Here is a 19,304-nt window from a genome sequence, read left to right as displayed (position 1 = left end):
TACAACTACAATTGTATATTTATTTATTGAATGCATCATGTACCATATGCATATATTTTAAAATGCAGGCTGTGCATTTGTTTATGTTTTTAACACAAGATTCATATATCAGTGACACAAAAAAATTATTTACAGCAGAAAGCAACATTTTATGGACACAGTTCTATTAACTGTAATGACACTGATTTGAAAATTGCAAGTATAAACACACTTTCTACACGACAAACCCACAGGTGCAGTGTTGTGTGTGTTGTGTTGTTGTAAACTTCCTCTTTCAAATAAATAGCCGCCTAACCCCCTGGAAACCAGCGTTTGTCCTGTTTTTGTGTTGCTCCTCGGCGACCCTAGACAGCCGGGTCCTAATGTTTTTTAAGCAACACACCATACTATGACGTTTTTACAATGAGGGTTCGACTATGGAACCAGTTTGACATGTTCAGGTGTTCTTTGTGTGAAAACTCAGAGATTTCAGGTAACAGAGGGTGGTTTTCAACTTTCTTTGTTTACTTTCTGCTTCAAATTTAAACTAAATTTCCTTCACTAAGCCAGCCCTCTGGACTTCCAGGAAGCTGTGTTCCTATTGGCTGTCCAGGTGGCTGCTTGGTGTTATCAGGAACACCTGAGCAGCTCAGTGTCTTCCTGCTTTATTTAGCTGCAGACAAACATTTCCTCTGCTTCTCTTCACCACTGAAGTGGGTTTGGCTCCATTGCTTGAGTTTGTTCTTTAGGCGTTGGCTTGCAGCTTCCAGCAGTAAAATTGTCTTTAATGTGTTTCTTGGTGTGTTTTAGGGCTTTGTACTAGATAGTTGTCTTGGTACATGTGGTTCTTTAGCCACAGTTAGCACATGGTGCTAATGTGTGCAGTGATTAGTGGATTTGCTGCAGCTGAGTTGTGTCTTTATCTTGGCTGTAGCGAGTCTTCAGAGGTTTTTGGTCAGACACATTCTGTGTTCTTGTTTGAGAACCAGCGTTGGTTGTCCAGAAGGTAAGAGTTCCTGTCCTGATTCTCTGTTCTCAGAGGTTCTCTGGTAGGCTGCAGGAGACTTTAGCGTTTGGGTTGTACTAGTTTGGTTTTTGTATGGTTTCATTTGGACGACTATCTTGAGGCCCCTCCATGTGGTTTAGTGAGGTTTTCTGGAACAGTTCTACAAAGCAACCTGCAGCAGAAGAGACTTTGAGAGTTTTTAGGAAGTTCTGGAGGCCAGACTTTAGAGCAGCAGAAACATTTGTCAGCAGTTTGAGCAGGAGAAGGTGAGCTTCAGAGTAGAAATGAGACAGAAACCTTCTTGACCCGTGTGGTGAGGTCCTGTACCAGGAGTTTGAGCAGGTTGTGAAGAGTCTGTAGTTCTTTAGTCTGAAAGCACAAGAAGAGTCGACTCATTAAAGGAGAAAACAGGAGATATTGTTGGTTCTTCTGTCGCTCTGCAGTTTTCAGTTTCCTTAGACTGAATATCAAGTTTATATTTTAAATGATTTCCCATGTGAGCCCAAGAAGACTTCAATAAACTCCCTCCATCCCCTGGACACGACACATTTTATCAGCATGTTAAATCTTTTTTTTTTTTTTTTTTTTTTTTTAAAATACGTTTGAGTTTTAATCATAGTTTTAGCATAGTTTTTTCTCTTTGCTTGTTTAGTTTTGTCATCTGTGTGAAAGGTGCTAAACAAATAAAGTTGAATTGATAAACTGAATAATTGACTAACTCATGATTGTGACAACAGAAGTATTTTCATTGTGATTTAAGGGTTTGTTTCATTTTTACGGGTGGGGTTAAAATCTTGACAGTAAAAAGATTAAAGAAATAAACTATATTTAAAAAAGCAATTAAATCAAAGGAAAAAAACATTTAATACAATAAAACTTTTAAAAAGAAAATTAAACATTAAATACAATTCAATTAAACACAAAATATTTAATTAGATAAACAAAAAAAGTGTAATTATGAAATTAATTTTTTTTTAAACAAAATATTACTTTAAAGATGAAATAGTTTAGAAAATTAAACATTTAAAAAATACAATTAAACAAGAAGAATATTAAACATTTAAAAAAATACAAAACATTTAATTAGAAAATTAAGTGTTTAATTAGAAAATTAAATCTTAAAGACAATAAAATTTTAAATATGAATTAAACAGAAAATACAATGAAGCATTTAAAAAAGAAAATTAAACATTAAAAGGTGGTAAAACATTTAAAAAGAAAAACCTTAAAGATTTAACTGAAAAATTAAATATAGGGAAAGAAAAGGAAATTTTTCAAACAAGTCGATAAAACATTTGAAAAAACAACAAACATTGAAAAGACAAAACATTTGGAAATCAAATCAGACATTAGAAAAGAATAAAAGGTGAGAAAAGAGCAAAACTAAACATTTAAGAAGAATCAAACTAAAGACAAAACATTTGAAAAGACACCAGTTAGACTTTAGAAGATCAAATTAAACAGAAGAGACAATAAAACGATCAAAAAGAGCAAAAACAGATAAAGATCTTAAAGCATTTTCTAGTCTGAAATGAAAACATCAAGTTGTTCCTTCAAACATTTCCTCTTTCTATGTTCTTGGTTTGATTGTGGACAGATTTACAAAGAACTAATTTAAGAAAACTGCTTTCCAGATAAAGTCTACTAGTAGTTGAAGGCATTGATCAAACTAATGTTACCTTCTGATCTCCACAAACTTTACTGTTCAGTGAAGAGAATCAAAGTTTGTTGAGGATTTCTAAAAAACCCACAGGTGAAGGTCTGAGAAGAACTCGGATGGATGGTCTAAATGTGAAATCAAGACTCATGGTCACAAGTTTTAAGGCTTCTGTTAACCGGAAAGTTCAAACTAACAGAGAAGTACTGAGAAACTTTTAAAACTTCAGCCCTCAGACTGAAGGTTCAAACTAACAGAGAAGTACTGAGAAACTTTTAAAATTTCAGTCCTTGGACTGTCTAAAGGTTCAAACTAACAGAGAACTGCTCAAGAACTTTTAAGATTTCAGTCCTTGGACTGTCAAAAGGTTCAAACTAACAGAGAACTACTCAGGAACTTAGAAAATTTCAGTCCTCAGACTGTCTGAAGGTTCAAACTAACAGAGAACTACTCAGGAACTTAGAAGATACCAGTCCTTGGACTGTCTGACAGTTAAATCTACCAGAGAACTACTGTGGGACTTAGAAGAATTCAGCCCTCAGACTGTCTAAAGGTTCAGTCTAACAGAGAACTACTGTGGGACTGAGAAAATTTCAGCCCTCAGACTGTGTGAAAGCTCAGATCCTGAGGACTCAGGAGGTGTGGAGGCTTTGGAAAATCTTGGAACTGAGGGTTCCACCCTCCAGCACAAAGACTGAAGCCCAACCTCCTGAGAAAAACGGTCAAGACAAGACTCAAGTTTAAAAAAAACTCGAAAACGACAAAAAATAGATGATAAATGCGCAAAAAAAAGAAGAATTAGTATCTGAGCGAGTAGCTCAGGGGGATAAGAGGGTAGACTACCAAGTGGAAGGTAGCCGGTTCAAGACCCGCCACCGGCCTTTTTCTTTCTTTGTCTTTGTCAGGATTTTCAAAAACTTTAAGAAGGGTCTGGTCTTGAACCAGCGACCTGCAGCTCCACAGGCAAATCCTTAACTCACTGAGCTACAGATCAGATAAAAAAACATAATTTCGTCGTCCCTTTGGCATCGTAGTTGCTGTTCCTCCACATGGGTGGAGCCAAGGCAGAGTCAAGGTGGAGTCTGGGTGGAGTCAGGGCGGAGAGTAGGCGGGGAGGTGGGTGGCGGCCTCCCCCCTCTACTCCCCCCAACTCCCTCCACCTCCCACCACACCTTCCCCCGCCCGACGAGTTCTTCGAGCCTCCACGAGTTCTTCCAGTCTCCACAGGTTTTCCCGAGTTTCTGGAGTTTCCACCAGGTTGGAGGTAGAACAAGTTGTCATGAAGAGGTGTTGAAGTCGGCCAGGATGGACTGACTTTTTACAGCAACTAGAAGGAAGACCACTAGAAGAGCAGGTCTTTAACCACCATCCAGAAAATCCATGGAGTCGCTCCACAGAAATGAAGGGAGGTCAACTTTTATCAACCTCCATCCACATGTTCAACTTCATATCTTTACTTGGACATTTTTAGCACCACAAACCTTTAGTATCACACTTTATTATCCTTTATAAGGACTTTAATGGAATCCACCAGCAGATTGACTTTTTGTTGACAAACTTTATTCTTGTCGTCATGGGACTGCAGTATTTAAAAGTCTTCCTTCTATTTGACCTCATGTTTATTAGTTTTAGTGGAGAAACTTATTTTAATTGTCCATTAGTCTCTTAAAAACCAAATAATAAATTGGATTAGTCAAGAGCTTTAAATTTCTTACTTTGTCATATTTTTAAAAAATACAAAAAATATAAAAATAAAGCGTCTTCAGACAATTTGACCTGTAATTGGCGTTATATAAATAAAATTGAATTAAAACTGTATGTATCTTGTAATGGAGTAATTCGGCCATATATGTTGGAAAACCCATTTTCTTTCTCCATTAATCTGTTGATTGTTTTCTCCACTAATTCATTTCTTGTTTTAGTTTATAAAATGTCAAACCCAAATATATTCAGTTTACTGTCATAAAAACCTAAAAGATTTACATTCATGATGCAGGAATCAGGCAGTTTTTCACTTTTTATCTTAGTTTAGTCAGAAAGATAGTTGATAATGTGTGAATTGTTGCAGCTTGTGAGCCGTAAAAGGTTTTAATCTTTGGGGCAGAGTGTCAGAAAACATTTAGAAACCAACATCAACAAAACACTCAACAAAGATTTGAACATCATTAAAGGGAAATCCAACTTTTGCATGACAATGTCTAATTAAAGGACATTTATTTCCAACGTAAATGTGTGATATTCATCTTCTGGAGCTTTCTCTTCACATCGTCTTCCACCTGGACTGGTTTGGTCGGGAGGATGTGCAACAAACATTTGAAAATCTGCACTTTCACATCAATGAATGACACTGAAGTTTAATCTCTACATAAATGAGACTGAGTCTGGATGTGCTGCTCTGTCATTAACTCCTAAGTTTAGGGAAAGTTCAAACAAAAGAGGACAGTTCAGATCAGACTTTAGAATGAGCTTATTTTGAACAAACATCTCAGACTTTCTGAGCTTCAGCACCTCTAGCAAGATATTTTAACAACAAGCAACTCAAGAGATCCAGAAGTTGGAGAGAGTTAGCTTTAGCTGAGCCAAAGAACATGTGGGACGCTAACCTAGCAAACATTTCAGACTTTTCTCTGTGAATTCTGAGAAATAATTTCCTATTTAATGACAGAGCTACACATCTTAACTCAGTCTCATTAAAACAGACTCTAATTCAGTGTCATCCATCCATGTTTAAGTGCAGTTACCCAAAATGTTTGTTGCATGAGCTCCAACAAAACCTGTCCAGGTAGAAGGCCACTTTGACAAACAGGAAGTGGAAGATTCCAAGCAGATTTATAGAAGGGGGAACTGGACTGTACTAAGTGTGGTCGAGTATAAAAGGGTGTTTTGTGGGTTTTTAAGGCTGATAATGATTATTAGTGAGACATTTGGAGTAGATAATCATTTGCAGTGAATGAAAGTATTTAAAATCTTGGAGTTAAACTCAGAAGAACACAAACTAACAGAAAACGTTGTTGATACGTTTTTGTTTTGTTTACAGATGTTAAGTTAAAGGAGTTTTATTCGTGACGTATAACCAATCAAATCACTCCAGAAGACAGAGCGACCACAGGTAGATAAAGGTTCAGAGCCAAAGTAGCACCATTTTTAAATGTATTTATTACCGTAAATCAATAAAAAATAAAATACTGATAATCAGTAAATCAGTCAGCCCACAATTACTACAATTCTACAGTGGATGTCTCTTTCCTTTGACTTGTTATTTGTACAATATACGATGTATATGATGGTGTTTTTTCATACCAAAGGCTATACTATGATGTTTTCTAAGAGACATAATGTGCTTCTCTGTTTATTCTGGCTCTGGGCTGCTGCACTCCTCCTCTGTTGTTTTCTGGATTGTACTCAGCTTCATGCCTTCGTCCACCCGGCCTCCGTTGACTCGTCCCGCCTGCCGTCTCTGGAGCTGAAGCTGGATTGGAACAGACCAAAGTACAGTCCAATCACGATGCCAGCTGCCTCTCAAAAGGCTCCTTCATCTGGCAGGTGGCGGCACTTCTTCTGAGGGGAAGCTGAGCTGGTCCAGCAGAACTTTGGAGATGTGTTCCAGTGGTTGGTGGATCTGTGGGGAGATAGAGAGGGACCTTTGAATTGTTCACAAAGGAAAACAGGGAACCCATTGGTAGTTTTAGTTTAGGGTGCTACTGCGGTGTGTTTTTGGGTTTTAAGAGGTGAACAGGAAGAGTTTTTTTTTGTATTGATTATCTTTTACTTTGTTCCTGGTTGGAATGCCCATCAATGTCAACATGAAGTTCACTTTTAGTTCTGTTTATTTATTTTTATTTTACTAACACCCATTTGTTTTTAACCCCCTCACATGTTGTGTTGTTGTAAACTTACTCTTTCAAATAAATTCTCGTCTAACCCTCTGGAAACCAGCGTTTGGACTGTTTTTGTGTTGCTCCTCACCTACTGACAGCTGTGGACTAAAGGCTATACTGTGATGTTTTTGAGCGACATGCTATACTATGACGTTTTTAGAGCGACACACTATACTATAGGCTTTTTTAATTGACATATTACTATGACTTTTTTTGTTTTAGTTTTTGTGGTTGTTTTTTTAGCAACATTTTATAAGAATTTGAACAGTTTTAAAAATTACAATACTTTTACTTGTGCAATGAAATATTATTCTATGGCATTTTTTAGATGACATATTATACTCTGATGTTTTCTTGAATAACATACTATTTTGACAATATACTGCACTATGACATTATTTGAACCACATGACAACGACATGACAATTTTAGGCAACATCCTATCATTTTGCGCTTTTTGAACCACATAATAATCTGTTTTGTTTTTTTTTCTTGCCAACATGCCGTACTATGAACTACAGGCCACACTATGCTATTCTTGAAAAGTATACTATACTTTGACATTTTCTGAACTACATTCTATACTATGGCGTTATACACAGAGTGCTTTGGTTACATGTTGATTTATAATCTAGATTTTTTTCTGTTTTGTTTTTTGACGGGATTACCACAGACCTGACTGTGAACACCGTTGACACCCACCTCAGGGAGACGCTGCCTAAGATCTCAAGGCTGCTTGGTCGTGGTCTTTCTGGTCCTGCTCCAGAACGCCTTCATCAACTACGTCTTCTTTTGAAGAGGCCCTCAGATGCTGCAATCTCTGACCTTAAGGAGGAACTGCTACTTTCACTCTGTAACGAGACGGTGGTTATTTTAAAGACCCAGCTCCTGGCGGCTTTGAGTGGAAATTTAACATCCATCAAAACTGAACTACAGACAGTTAAATCTGAGCTGTCGGTCAGTATTTCAAACATCAAGTCCGACCTGGCTGCCCTAAAGCACGCTGTGGATGAAACAGAAACTTCACTCTCCACATAACGTAATTTTCAAAATCCAAGACAGTCAAAACAATACAATTGTAACCAAACAAGACAAAATACAATCAGTTTTTGAATCTTTCTATAGAAAATTATTCTCTAAAGCGACAGAAGAAAAAGAAGATGAAATTAACTCTTTTTAAGATACATTAAAACTTCCGGTAACAACTGAGGAGCAAAATAACAAATTAGGAGCTGAAATTACCATAATAGAAATAAAAAATGCAATCAAGAGGCTAAAAAACAACAACTCACCGGGAAGCGACGGGTTCACCTCAGAATGGTATAAGGCCTTTAGAGAGGTACTTTCCCCTATACTCTTAACAACCTTTAACTGGGCACTGAAGAAAACTCAAACCCCCCCAAGCTGGAAAGAAGGGATCATATCATTAATACCTAAGGAAGGAAAAGATAGTCTAGAATGTGGATCATATAGGCCCATTTCAATACTCAATGTAGACTACCGTATTTATACTTCAATTATGTCTAAAAGAATGGAAAATGTTCTCCCCAATCTGATAAACAATGGCCAAACAGGATTTATTAGTAAAAGACAAACTCAAGGTAAAATTAGACGTACTTTGCATATAATGAATCATATACAAAAATATAAAGAAAAGGCAATGATTATTAGTTTAGACGCTGAAAAGGCATTTGATTCGGTTAGTTGGTTTTACTTGTTTAAAGTGTTAAAAAAATTCAACTGAGTGACTTAATAATAAACAATATTAAGACCCTTTATAACAACCCAATATCAAGAATAAGAATAAATGGGTATCTGACAGACCCACTAACATTAGAAAGGGGGGTAAGGCAGGGCTGTGCCTGGTCTCCCCTCCTCTTCAGTTTCTATCTAGAACCCTTAGCTCAACATATTAGACAAACAAAAACAATAAGTGGTATTACAATTAACAAGGAGGAACATAAAATAGCCTGCTATGCAGATGATATATTGTTTTTAATATTGTTTTTACTGGTGCGATCCAAAATATGAAGCTAAATGGAAGGATACAGAATTCAAAGGGACTACTGACATCCCCTTACAAGCAATAATAGCAGATTATAAACAACTTGAATCCATTGATAATTTGGAGAATCCATGGATAAAATCTGTATTTACAATTTGGAAAGAGCTAGTTAAAAGGTGTAAACTAGACAAGGAAATAAAAACACTCAGCTGGTTTGCATATGATCAGAATTTTATCCCAAACAGTTATGATTCCAGATTTAAGACCTGGATCACAAAAGGTATAACAGTCTTTTTCCAGATTGTAAAGGATAATCAATTAGAAAGTTTTGCTACACTACAGAATAAATTCCACTTAGAGAAAGAAGATTTTTATAGGTATTTGCAAATTAGGAACTATTATGTTACAGAAATCAAACAAAACATTGAATACAATCCACTAATTGACCTTTTTACAAAAGCATATGAATCAGAACTTACAAGAGCAGTAATTTCCCAACTGTACAAGGCTATTAACAATCTCAACAGTTTCTCAACAAATTATATTAAGGGAAGATGGGAAAAGGAAGCCAACCTAATTATAACAGACGACGAGTGGAAAAATATATGTGTAATGCAATGGAGAAGCTCAAGTTCTCATATTTGGAAAGAATTCTGTTGGAAAAGTGTAACTCGCTACTTTATAACACCATGTCAAAGTGCACATTTCTCACAAGGAAACAACTAGTGTTGGAGAAAATGTGGTTACCAGAGAGCGCATCATTACCATGTGTTTTGGGATTGTCAGATTCTACAGAAATACTGGTTGGAAATTAACAGTGCTTTAAAACATATTTTTCAAATGATGATACCTCTCAACTTTAAAACTATGTTTTTAGGTTGTAAAACTAAAACAATGCAAACGATTGATGGATATCTTTGGAATATATCACTAGTAGCAGGAAAAAAGGCCATAACAAGGAAATGGACGGAACAGAGACCCCCAACGATTCAGGACTGGGCCCAAATAATGACTAACATTTACAAAATGGAAAAGATCACATTTGCAGTCAATTTAAAGATGGACTTCTTTCATGCACATTGGCAAAAATGGGAAAAATATGCAAAACAGTATATGCCTGAGATTATACAGAGAATGTTTCTTCAACTTGAGACGATACAATGTAAACTCTCTGGTAGTTCATTTGTTCTTTTGTTTGTATTAAAATATATATATATATATATATATATATATATATATATATATATATATATATATATATATATATATATATATATATAAGAGGATAGAGACAGAAGGAGTTGTGTAATCATAACCTGTTTCTTGTTTTTTGATTGTTTATATTATAACAACTCTGTAACCATAAAAATGTCAAATAAGCTTTGTCATTGTCTCATATCGTCCAGTAAAAATGTAAATGACAAAAATAAATAAAATAGCTGCACTTCTTTTGTATATTTGGTCGTTTCTTATGTTGCTGCTGTTTCATTGCAATTATATTTTAATAATATCACTTTAAATACAGATAATTGAAAAGAAAAAAACTGGCTCTGAAATACTCAATGACCTGATACGTCATCTAGTGTTAAACTGAATAAGAATTCTTAATAATATAAAATGTAACTAACTGAGCTGTATTAATTAAATCGAGATATTTCAAATTGAAAGAAACACAACATTGACTGAAAGATTTCAGTCAATTAAACTTTAAATTCATTGACCTAAGAAAACCATCCTTTAATGTCTTACCATAAAATGACCTACATTTTTAAAAAATATCGGTGCAAAGTAAAAGTTTCACGTTAAAGATGAATCACTGATGAACATTTCATTGCTCAGCAGATATTCAGGACTACTGACAACACAGAACCTTAACGTTTTAATCACATTTAAGTTTTCTAAACGTTATATTAATGTGAACCAGCGTCTCCATGAACAGTTTTATCAACTAAATGCACCACATTACTGTAACACAACAGACTTCAGCTGTTTACATGAAACTCAACACAAACATCGTTAGCTTAATGCTACGTTAGCTTTAATCAGGCTATAACTGAGCAGCTAGCTCGGTTAGCATCGCTAACATTAAAGCTAATATTTACCGGATGCTAACTTTCTTCTCTGGTCAACACACACAGAAATAAACTCCACCAACATCTGGAGTGCATGACACACATTATATCTGACACTAAAGCTGCATATAAAGTGCATTAAAAGCGGAACCGATACGAAAATAAACATTAACTTACCGAACAATCAGAGTCCTTTCAGTGTCTGCTGGTAGAATCAGCCGAAGGTAGAAAACTGGTTAAAACAAGCCAACGGGCAGAAAACCTGTCTGTGGAAAATGTTCTGCTGCTGTACTGATAAATAAACCAACAGTTATTATATCAGAATTAATCCAAACGAGGAGAGCAGAGTCTCTGCTGCCTCCTCCATAGGATCTGTCAATCATTCCAGACCGGACTGTCAATCAAGTAGCCCCGCCCCCTGGCTTCGCAAAACTTAACGCTCTATAAAAAAAAAAAAAAAAACAATATTGATTTATTTTAAGATCGGCCACCTGATCTCTCATTTTGACCATGAAAACTAACGGAAAAACACTATATCAATTATATCCAGCCTATGCACCGTACTCTGTTTGGCTCCACACTTGCTGATGACCACTTCCGGTCTCAGAAAATGAAAAAACGGAATCTTTTTCGGTCCTGTCTCTTACTGTTTTATTTTTTTGTTATTCTAAATATAAAATGAAAATCAAAGCATTTTTAAAATTTCGTATATCCCTTTTCGATCATGAAAAGGAAAAACGCCTTGTATTTCAATTTTAATTTTTGTATTTTAAAACGAAAATCAACTAACCACTCGTTTGTTGTTTTTCAATACCCGTTTCAGAACGGAAAATCCAATTGTGAAAATATACACGGACCATACACGGGTTACGGACCGTTTTCTTAGAGCTACAGCTGTTTAGTCCCAATCCTTGGAGTTCCCTGTGGAAATGTTCTTCCTTTCACTGTCAAACATAACCATGAGTTTTACTGTTGATTTCCTGTAATCATCTAAGAGTTTGTTCTTGGTCCACCGCTATCCTTCAGGCTCTATTTACGCGTTGGATGGTTCTTAACATGATTTTAGTAGTTTCAGAAATCTTCTTAGTTGTTTTCTTTGCTTGATACAGGCCAATAATTTGACCCTTCTGAGACAGATTAACATCCTTTCCATGACCACAGGATGTCTTCCAACATGGTTGTTTAACCCTCCTGTTGTCCTCATTTACTGGCACCCAAAAAAATATTTCTTTGTCTGAAAAAAATCCATAAATTCAGCAAAAAAAAATTCTCCAAATTTCTGAAAAATTGCAAAACCTTCAGGAAGAAAATTCCAATAATTCCTTAAAAATTTCCCTTAAAAGTTTTATTTTTAAAAAAAATCCCCCAAATTTGGCAAGAAAATTCTTGTAAATATTTTCAGAAAATGAGTAAAAATTTTCCAAAAAAATCCTAAAAATATATGAAGTGATTACATATATATCAGTAAAACTTCTAATATTTTCTTTGAGAACATTCACAAAAAAATCAACCAAAATCCAGTGAATTTTGATGGATTTTGGTAATTTTTTTGTGAATGTTCTAAAAGAAACATTTTTTTTAGCATTTATTTTATTTCCACCAAAAAATGTCCAAAAATTTCCCAAAAATGTTGAAAATGTGGACATCAGAAGTTTCACTGTGAAAATATTTTTTTCCCACATTTTCAAACTTTAAATTTGCAAAACCTTCAGGAAGAAAATTCCAATCCCTTAAAAGTTTCCCTTAAAAATTTTATTTTAAAAAATCCCCCAAATTTGGCAAGAAAGTTCTTGTAAAGATTTTCTAAAAATTAGTAAAAATCTTCCAAAAATCCTAAAAATATATAAAGTGATTACATATATATCAGTAAAACTTCTAATATTTTCTTTAAGAACATTCACATAAAAATCAACCAAAATCCAGCGAATTTTGCTGGATTTTGGTTGATTTTTTTGTGAATGTTCTTAAGAAACATTTTTAACATTTCTTTTTTCCACCAAAAAAAATTTCAAAAATTTCCCAAAAATGTTGAAAATGTGGACATCAGAAGTTTCACTGTGAAAATATATATTTTTTCCACATTTTCAAACTTTAAAACGGGTCGACACGAGGTTTAAGAAATGAGAAGCTCCTCACTGCATCAGCTAGGGTTAAATAAATTGTTGTCATCACTGCAGTAATTGTCCAATAGAGGGCTCTAACCTGTTTGCTTAGATAAATCCAGGTGGCGACTTTTTGGACAGTCAGCGTATCTTACTACAACCTTACCACAATATTTGCTGCTGCAACCCTTTGTAATATTAGAATGATAAAACAAAAACAAAAAAAAAAAAAAAACATCACAGACAAAGCAAATTTACAAACATGTTTAATGAGTTTTCTGGGGAAAATGGCCCCAAAGGCACCATGCGTCTTTTATTGTTAGATACATTTGTTGATTACATAGTCCAACCTCTACTTTAAAGTATAAAATTGCAATGCACAATGGTAACAAAGACAATACTAAACCACCTTAAACCAAAAAAAAAACCAAAAACAAAAAAACTGCCCACACCATTCAGAATATGATACATTAGATATCTCATTATTAATTATCAATACCAGCACAATCACACATTATTTTCAGTGAAGCATATGGCAAACACTGAAAGTCAAAAGACAACAGAATCAAAACAAAAACAGTAATCTTGATAATGGCAAAAACAAACGTCTGTATAAAAGATAAACTGAGAGACCTGCTAGAGGAGGAGTGTTATTGTATCTAGCTTGTGAAAAATGACATTCAAAGCCAGGTGCAATTTTGCCACCGTACAATAATTTGAACTTTTATACCATAAATTGTCCAGTGAACCACACAGAGTAGACACTTGTCTAGCAGGACCCACTGGATGACAGTTAATCCTGTCTCTGATGTGGGTCCTGCAATACTTTTAACATCTCCATCATAATGGAAAATTATCAACACATCTCCAGTACCCCACCCTGCCCTCCCGCTATTTCTTATCCAACCCTATAAATAACAATCAATGGTCATACTCCACAGCACAGAGACAATAGCTCTCATTCAAGATGATTAGTTAGATTGATTTCAAACATATTTCATGTGTAGTGTCATGGAAAAAAAAGTCTTAAATATCAAAACTGAACTTTTATCAATGAATGCAGCTTCTCCACACGTCGCAGGGAGAAGAGTGAAGCAAATGAGCCGACTTCACAGCATACAATCTCTTTTTTAAACAAAAGAAACAGTGATTAACTTCCCTCCATTTTAAACCATGGTCTCTGTGCTGAGTTACTTGATCACAAATATGAACAGAAAGCCCACCCGCCCCAGAAAAAAAAATACTCCTATGTAACACGTATTCCTTTAGCATCCGCTGACTCACAGTACAGAAACAATTCTTTTTTTTTTTTTTGTTCAATTACGCTACATACCTCAAGGCAGAAAATAAGCACTGCTGTTGCTGCACCCCCTTCTTGATCTTTTAAGTGCAACTGAGCACACGTCTTCAAACAGAGAGAAATAACAGGGCATCTCGTAAGTAAGGCAAAGGTACAAGACATCCCTAGTGTCAACAGTCAGTTATAGATAGATGCTTGTAAGACCTGATTCTTTTAAATTGTGTAATAAAATATGCATTTAAAAAAACGCAGAACCTTAATAACATGGCGACACAATTAACCTTCTCATCGTACACTTGGACTGTAAAACTTGGGATTATTTTTTTTGTAAAACGCGAAAATTGGTTATCCCATCTCATTCCTCTGTGTGCCCGAAAACAAAATCTGCCTCAAAATGTTGCTTTGAGGTTTCTTTCCAATTATTATTTTTTTAACAAAATACACCTGTATGACTATTTTCTGTTCATTTAAAAACAAGAGGTAGTAAAAAAAAAGGCAATCCAAAGTGGCAGGTAATGATATAATCTTTGGAGAAAAGGCACTTGCTTTCCCTAACAAACCTACCGCAACGTCACCCCTTGGCTCTGGTTTTCCCCTCCGTGGTCCTGTTCTCTCTGTGTTTTTTCAACCATATTTTACACTTCTCTTGTTGTTCAGAGCGTGTTCCCTTGGATACTGTGAGAGTCTTTTCCACACATTCTCATTCCCTCAGTAAAACATTTCAAGCTCCATCAAATCACCATGGCAAAAGTGACCCACTTCATCTAAATCATGTTTAAACACATGGAAAAGTAGCTAGTAGTTGTCGCAGTTCTTCAAAATTTCTTTGCGTGTTGGCACGTCGAGATTGACCTTGCATACTTTTTTTTTTAAAGCATAAAATGTGTCCATGTTAGTTCGGTCTAGCGATGTGTGATTTTTTTTGTCATTTTTCCTGGATGGTTGAGCTGGTCGAAGAGAGATTGTGTCACGCTTTTGTCTGGCTTTTCCAAAAACCTCCCTGAAGAGCTGTTAGTCTTTAACGAGTCTGTAGACGTGATACTGAGCTCCGTGTTCACTCGTGGAAACCTCAAATACAAATGCTATACAGAGCAAGGTCTCCTGGGTGTCGCGGTTCGTCACCACCTGGAGGGGCGAGGAGAAGAAATAAAGTGAAAAATGTGCAGAAATCTGGCCGGGACAACCACTTAGTCATTTGTAGAAGGAACAGTTTGACATTTTGGGAAGTAATCTGGTATTAGTTGATAACACTGTCACTTCTGTGCACTAAATGTGAAGCTGCAGATGAGGAGAAACAGCTAGTCTGACTCCAACCTTCCACTAGCATCTGTGAAACTCACTTAATTTCATGCTATATTTTGCTTGATTAATCCACACAACAAGAAAAGCACAGAGAGCGCAGCACTCCTCCAAGGCTGCTCAGTCATCGTATCATTTCCAACGGCTGAAATCTTGAAAAAATCCATGGCAGAAATCATGGCAGGGTTATTCAAAAAGAATGAGCCAATTTCATTATGCAATATTTTAATACGGAAAAGCAATAGAAAACTGCAGACAAGTCACAAATATTCTACTCAAAATCAACTTTCATTTCCTGTCTTACAAGTGTTCAATGTGGCCACCACCTGCAGCATGGGCAACATCAATGCGATAAGAGAATTCCTCCCAGACACTTATCAGCATATCGCAAACCACTGAGTTGATCGCTGCTGTTATTCGATGTTAAGGTCATTGAGGTTAGTGGCACCGTTAGGTTAGGAGAAGATGGATTAATGTTGAATCGCCTTCGAAAAGCACGCTGCACCGTGACAACCAAGTTTGTCTTCGCGAACTCGAGATGTCACCAAATGTCAAACTATTCCTTTTTTACACTTCATTATAATTGACTGTCTGTTACCTGTAAGATAGTGAAGTTTTCAAGAACACTGTTCATCATGTATTTTTCAGGCAAGTGTTTGAGTTTGTGGATAAAGTTGATCATGTATTCACACATAGGAGAGCGGTGGATCCTGTAAACACACTTTCCTCCCTCCATGCGGGCATACTCTGTCTGCAACACACACAGGAGAGTGAAAAACACAAGGCCATGAGCTGGGTGTGTATCAATACCAATACCAATACCAATACCAATGTGACTGCAAAATGTCTAAGCACCTTAGGTAGTTTGATAAAACTGTTTTCCTACTACCTGTCAATTCACTTTAAATCCCCGTGCCTTGAAATGTGTAAATATTGTATATTAAATTTTAACTACATTTAGAATCCTGTAGATTTTAAAATGAGAAGTGTTTTTATAGTATTATACAAGACCTTCAGAGTATATATTGACCTTTAATGTTAATGATACTAACCGTCCTTTTTGTTATTTTATGTTGTTGTATGTAAACTGCTCAACACTTGAATTTCCCTCGGGATTAAAAAAGTATCTATCTATCTGTCTGTCTGTCTGTCTGTCTGTTGTTGTATGTAAACTGCTCAACACTTGAATTTCCCTCGGGATTAAAAAAGTATCTATCTATCTGTCTGTCTGTCTGTCTGTCTGTCTGTCTGTCTGTCTGTCTGTCTGTCTGTCTGTCTGTCTGTCTGTCTGTCTGTCTGTCTGTCTGTCTGTCTGTCTATCTATCTATCTATCTATCTATCTATCTATCTATCTATCTATCTATCTATCTATCTATCTATCTATCTGTCTATCTATCTATCTATCTATCCATCCTTACCTCTACTTTCTCGACAACCTGCTTGCCAAATGAGCAGACTTTGGTAGAAACAGTGATGGTCATGTTCTCAATGCTGCCGTATTGGCTGCTGACTCCGTAGAATGAACCTGGGCCATCCGGCATCCCGCTGCTGTTCAGGTCAGCCTGCAGAACGCACACATTTCAGCAGTGAGGATTATCGCATAATGAAAGCCACCTATAGTGAAGAAATTTTAAGTTCCAAAAGCAAAGCAGCTTCTTCAGTATCTTTAAAATCACAAATTATTGAAACTACACCACCGTTCAAAAGTTTATGGTCACTTAGAAATGTCCTTATTTTTCAAAGACAAGCAGTTTTTCTCAATGAAGATAACATTAAATGAATCAGGAATCCAGTCTAGAAATGGTTAATGAGGTAAATGACTATTCTAGCTGGAAATTTCGAATGGAAAATCTCCATCGGGGTACAGAGGAACATTTCCAGCAACCATCACTCCTGTGTTCTAATGCTACATTGTGTTAGCTAATGGTGTTGAAAGACTAATTGATGATTAGAAAACCCTTGTACAGTTATGTTAGCACATGGATAAAAGTGGGAGTTTTCATGGAAAACATGAATTTGTCTGGATGACCCCAAACTTTTGAATGGTAGTGTACATATTTGGGGAGAAACAATGCATGAGACCTAACAAAAAAAAGCAAAAACACGAAGAAGCAACACATTGTGAAACACCTTGTTGTCTGTAATCCTAGGATTGTGCACTCCACTGCTACAAGCACCATGGTGTCATAATGTAATGAAGCAGTTGGCATGAGCTGCACTACTGTAGACGACAACATGCACAATAACGTTAAGCAGCAGAATATATCAAGCACCCACCCAGAATTTTACTAGGAAGAAAGCATTCTGGGGGCCTTTCTCATAAAGCTCTTTGAGCCCGCCCTTCTTCTCAGGAAACTTGTCGTAGATCTGCCGGATGTCCACAGCCTCGAGTAGCGGATCGCTGTAGGAAGGATTGGTTTGTCCAATGTGGACAAACAGGTGTTTGCTGTACTGCAGTGGACAGAGACAGAGGAGACAAGAATGTCAGCAACAGTAGAGGGAATATGATGAGAAGGGAGGCCAGATGTAACACAAAATCACTCAGTCAATCAGTCCAGTGCCATGCCATGCAGTGTTGGCGATCATTTATCTCCATCTAATCTGATCTTTTGCTAATAATAATGTCAGTCTGTCTATCATTTTCATTCTCTGTCTGCCTCGTCCTCTCTTCCCATTAGTTTGTCCAGTTGTGATGAGACATTCCAGAGTCTTTTTCCTTAACCCTCCTGTTATCTTCATTTACGGGCACCAAAAAATATTGTTTCCTTGTCTGAAAAAAATACAAAAATTCAGCAAAAAAATCCCTCAAATTTCTGAAAATTTGCAAAACCTTTGGATTTTTTTCAGACAAGGAAACAATATTTTTTGGTGCCCATAAATGAAGATGGCAGGAGGGTTAATACATCTCAAATTAGGAGGTTACATGAAAGTGAAAAACTGCTTCTTTTTTTTTTTTTTTGCATATTTGGCTTATTTTAAGACACCTAAGCTTGACAATCCTGGTAAAATAGAGCTTAAAATAAGTTTTCCCAGCTAATTTTAAGATCTCAGTATTCTAAATATCATATCTTATTTCAAGAAGTCTTACCAAGCCATTTTTCACTTGTTCTATTAGCAGATTTTTTCACTTATTTCAAGGTAAAAGTTCCTTGAAATAAGTTTTTTTCTTGTTTTGAGAGGAGCATTTTTTCCAGTGTTTAAATGCTGTAATCACTTAAAGATTCTGCATTTCAAAGCATTTGTTGTCTATCTGAAATAAGAACATAGGATTTACACCATCAAGACAATTCAGATTCGGTCAGGCATGTGATCTACCACCCAAATGCAAAACATTTTCCTGTAACTGAAAAGCTTTACATCAGGTTTGGTTGCCAAACATTGCATTTTTAACTTCATCTCACATTATCCGGGTCTCTCTGGACCTCCATGAAGGCTGAGTACTCCAGCATCCGCAGCTTAGAGGAGGCGATGGTCCGATCCTGCCACACTGGCACTGCAGTAGCAGTAGGAGCAGGAGGAGGCGCCAAGGGCTCATAGCCTGAACAAACACACACAAGCATGAATAAACACAGACACTTTTCATTTTTTTAAAGCCTTTTCAATCAAGCTTCCTACTTACTTGGTATGGATGGTGGTACAGGACCTGAGAGGCTGGGGTATGGGGGCTGTGCAAAAGGTTTGATGCTGAAAGACAGTAAATGATTCAGTGAAACAAAGCCCTCAGTATGAGGCGCTGGCGGCACACGGGTCCTATCATGTTTGCATTTCTGCTAAACGGCTTTTTTGTGCAGATTTGTTAGTGCCACTGTGTAAGCATGTGTTGCTGCACCAGCTAGGCGTAAGTCCACCTGCTTCATTGCTTCGTAACGATGCAAAACAGCATCAGGTCATTATGCTTTTACTGACAAATCAGCTGATGGACATATTTACACTTTGCTAAGTCATCAAACACTAGGAGAATTAATCTGCCCTAGGACTCTTTTTCTTTTTTCAGTCAGATCTGAAG

General features: G+C 36.4%; 1 protein-coding gene across 10 annotated transcripts in view; it reads right to left on the bottom strand.

Moving 5' to 3' along the window:
* Positions 1-12,948: 12,948 nt before the first annotated feature.
* The window catches only part of LOC111581411 (transcriptional enhancer factor TEF-5-like), a 55,556-nt gene continuing 49,200 nt past the window's right edge, over positions 12,949-19,304 (bottom strand). For all 10 annotated transcript variants that reach the window (XM_055010674.1, XM_055010673.1, XM_055010676.1 and 7 more), the window contains 6 exons: positions 18,918-18,982; positions 18,700-18,836; positions 17,576-17,749; positions 16,717-16,860; positions 15,897-16,049; positions 12,949-15,124 (listed from right to left, as the gene is read on the bottom strand). In XM_055010674.1, the coding sequence (XP_054866649.1) occupies positions 15,011-15,124; positions 15,897-16,049; positions 16,717-16,860; positions 17,576-17,749; positions 18,700-18,836; positions 18,918-18,982 (787 nt within the window). In that variant the 3' untranslated portion in view covers positions 12,949-15,010. The remainder of the gene's footprint in view (positions 15,125-15,896; positions 16,050-16,716; positions 16,861-17,575; positions 17,750-18,699; positions 18,837-18,917; positions 18,983-19,304) is intronic.

This window comes from Amphiprion ocellaris, chromosome 5 (assembly GCF_022539595.1).
Source record: "Amphiprion ocellaris isolate individual 3 ecotype Okinawa chromosome 5, ASM2253959v1, whole genome shotgun sequence".
Lineage (NCBI taxonomy): Eukaryota > Metazoa > Chordata > Actinopteri > Pomacentridae > Amphiprion > Amphiprion ocellaris.
This window is presented reverse-complemented; position numbering and strand designations above follow the sequence as displayed.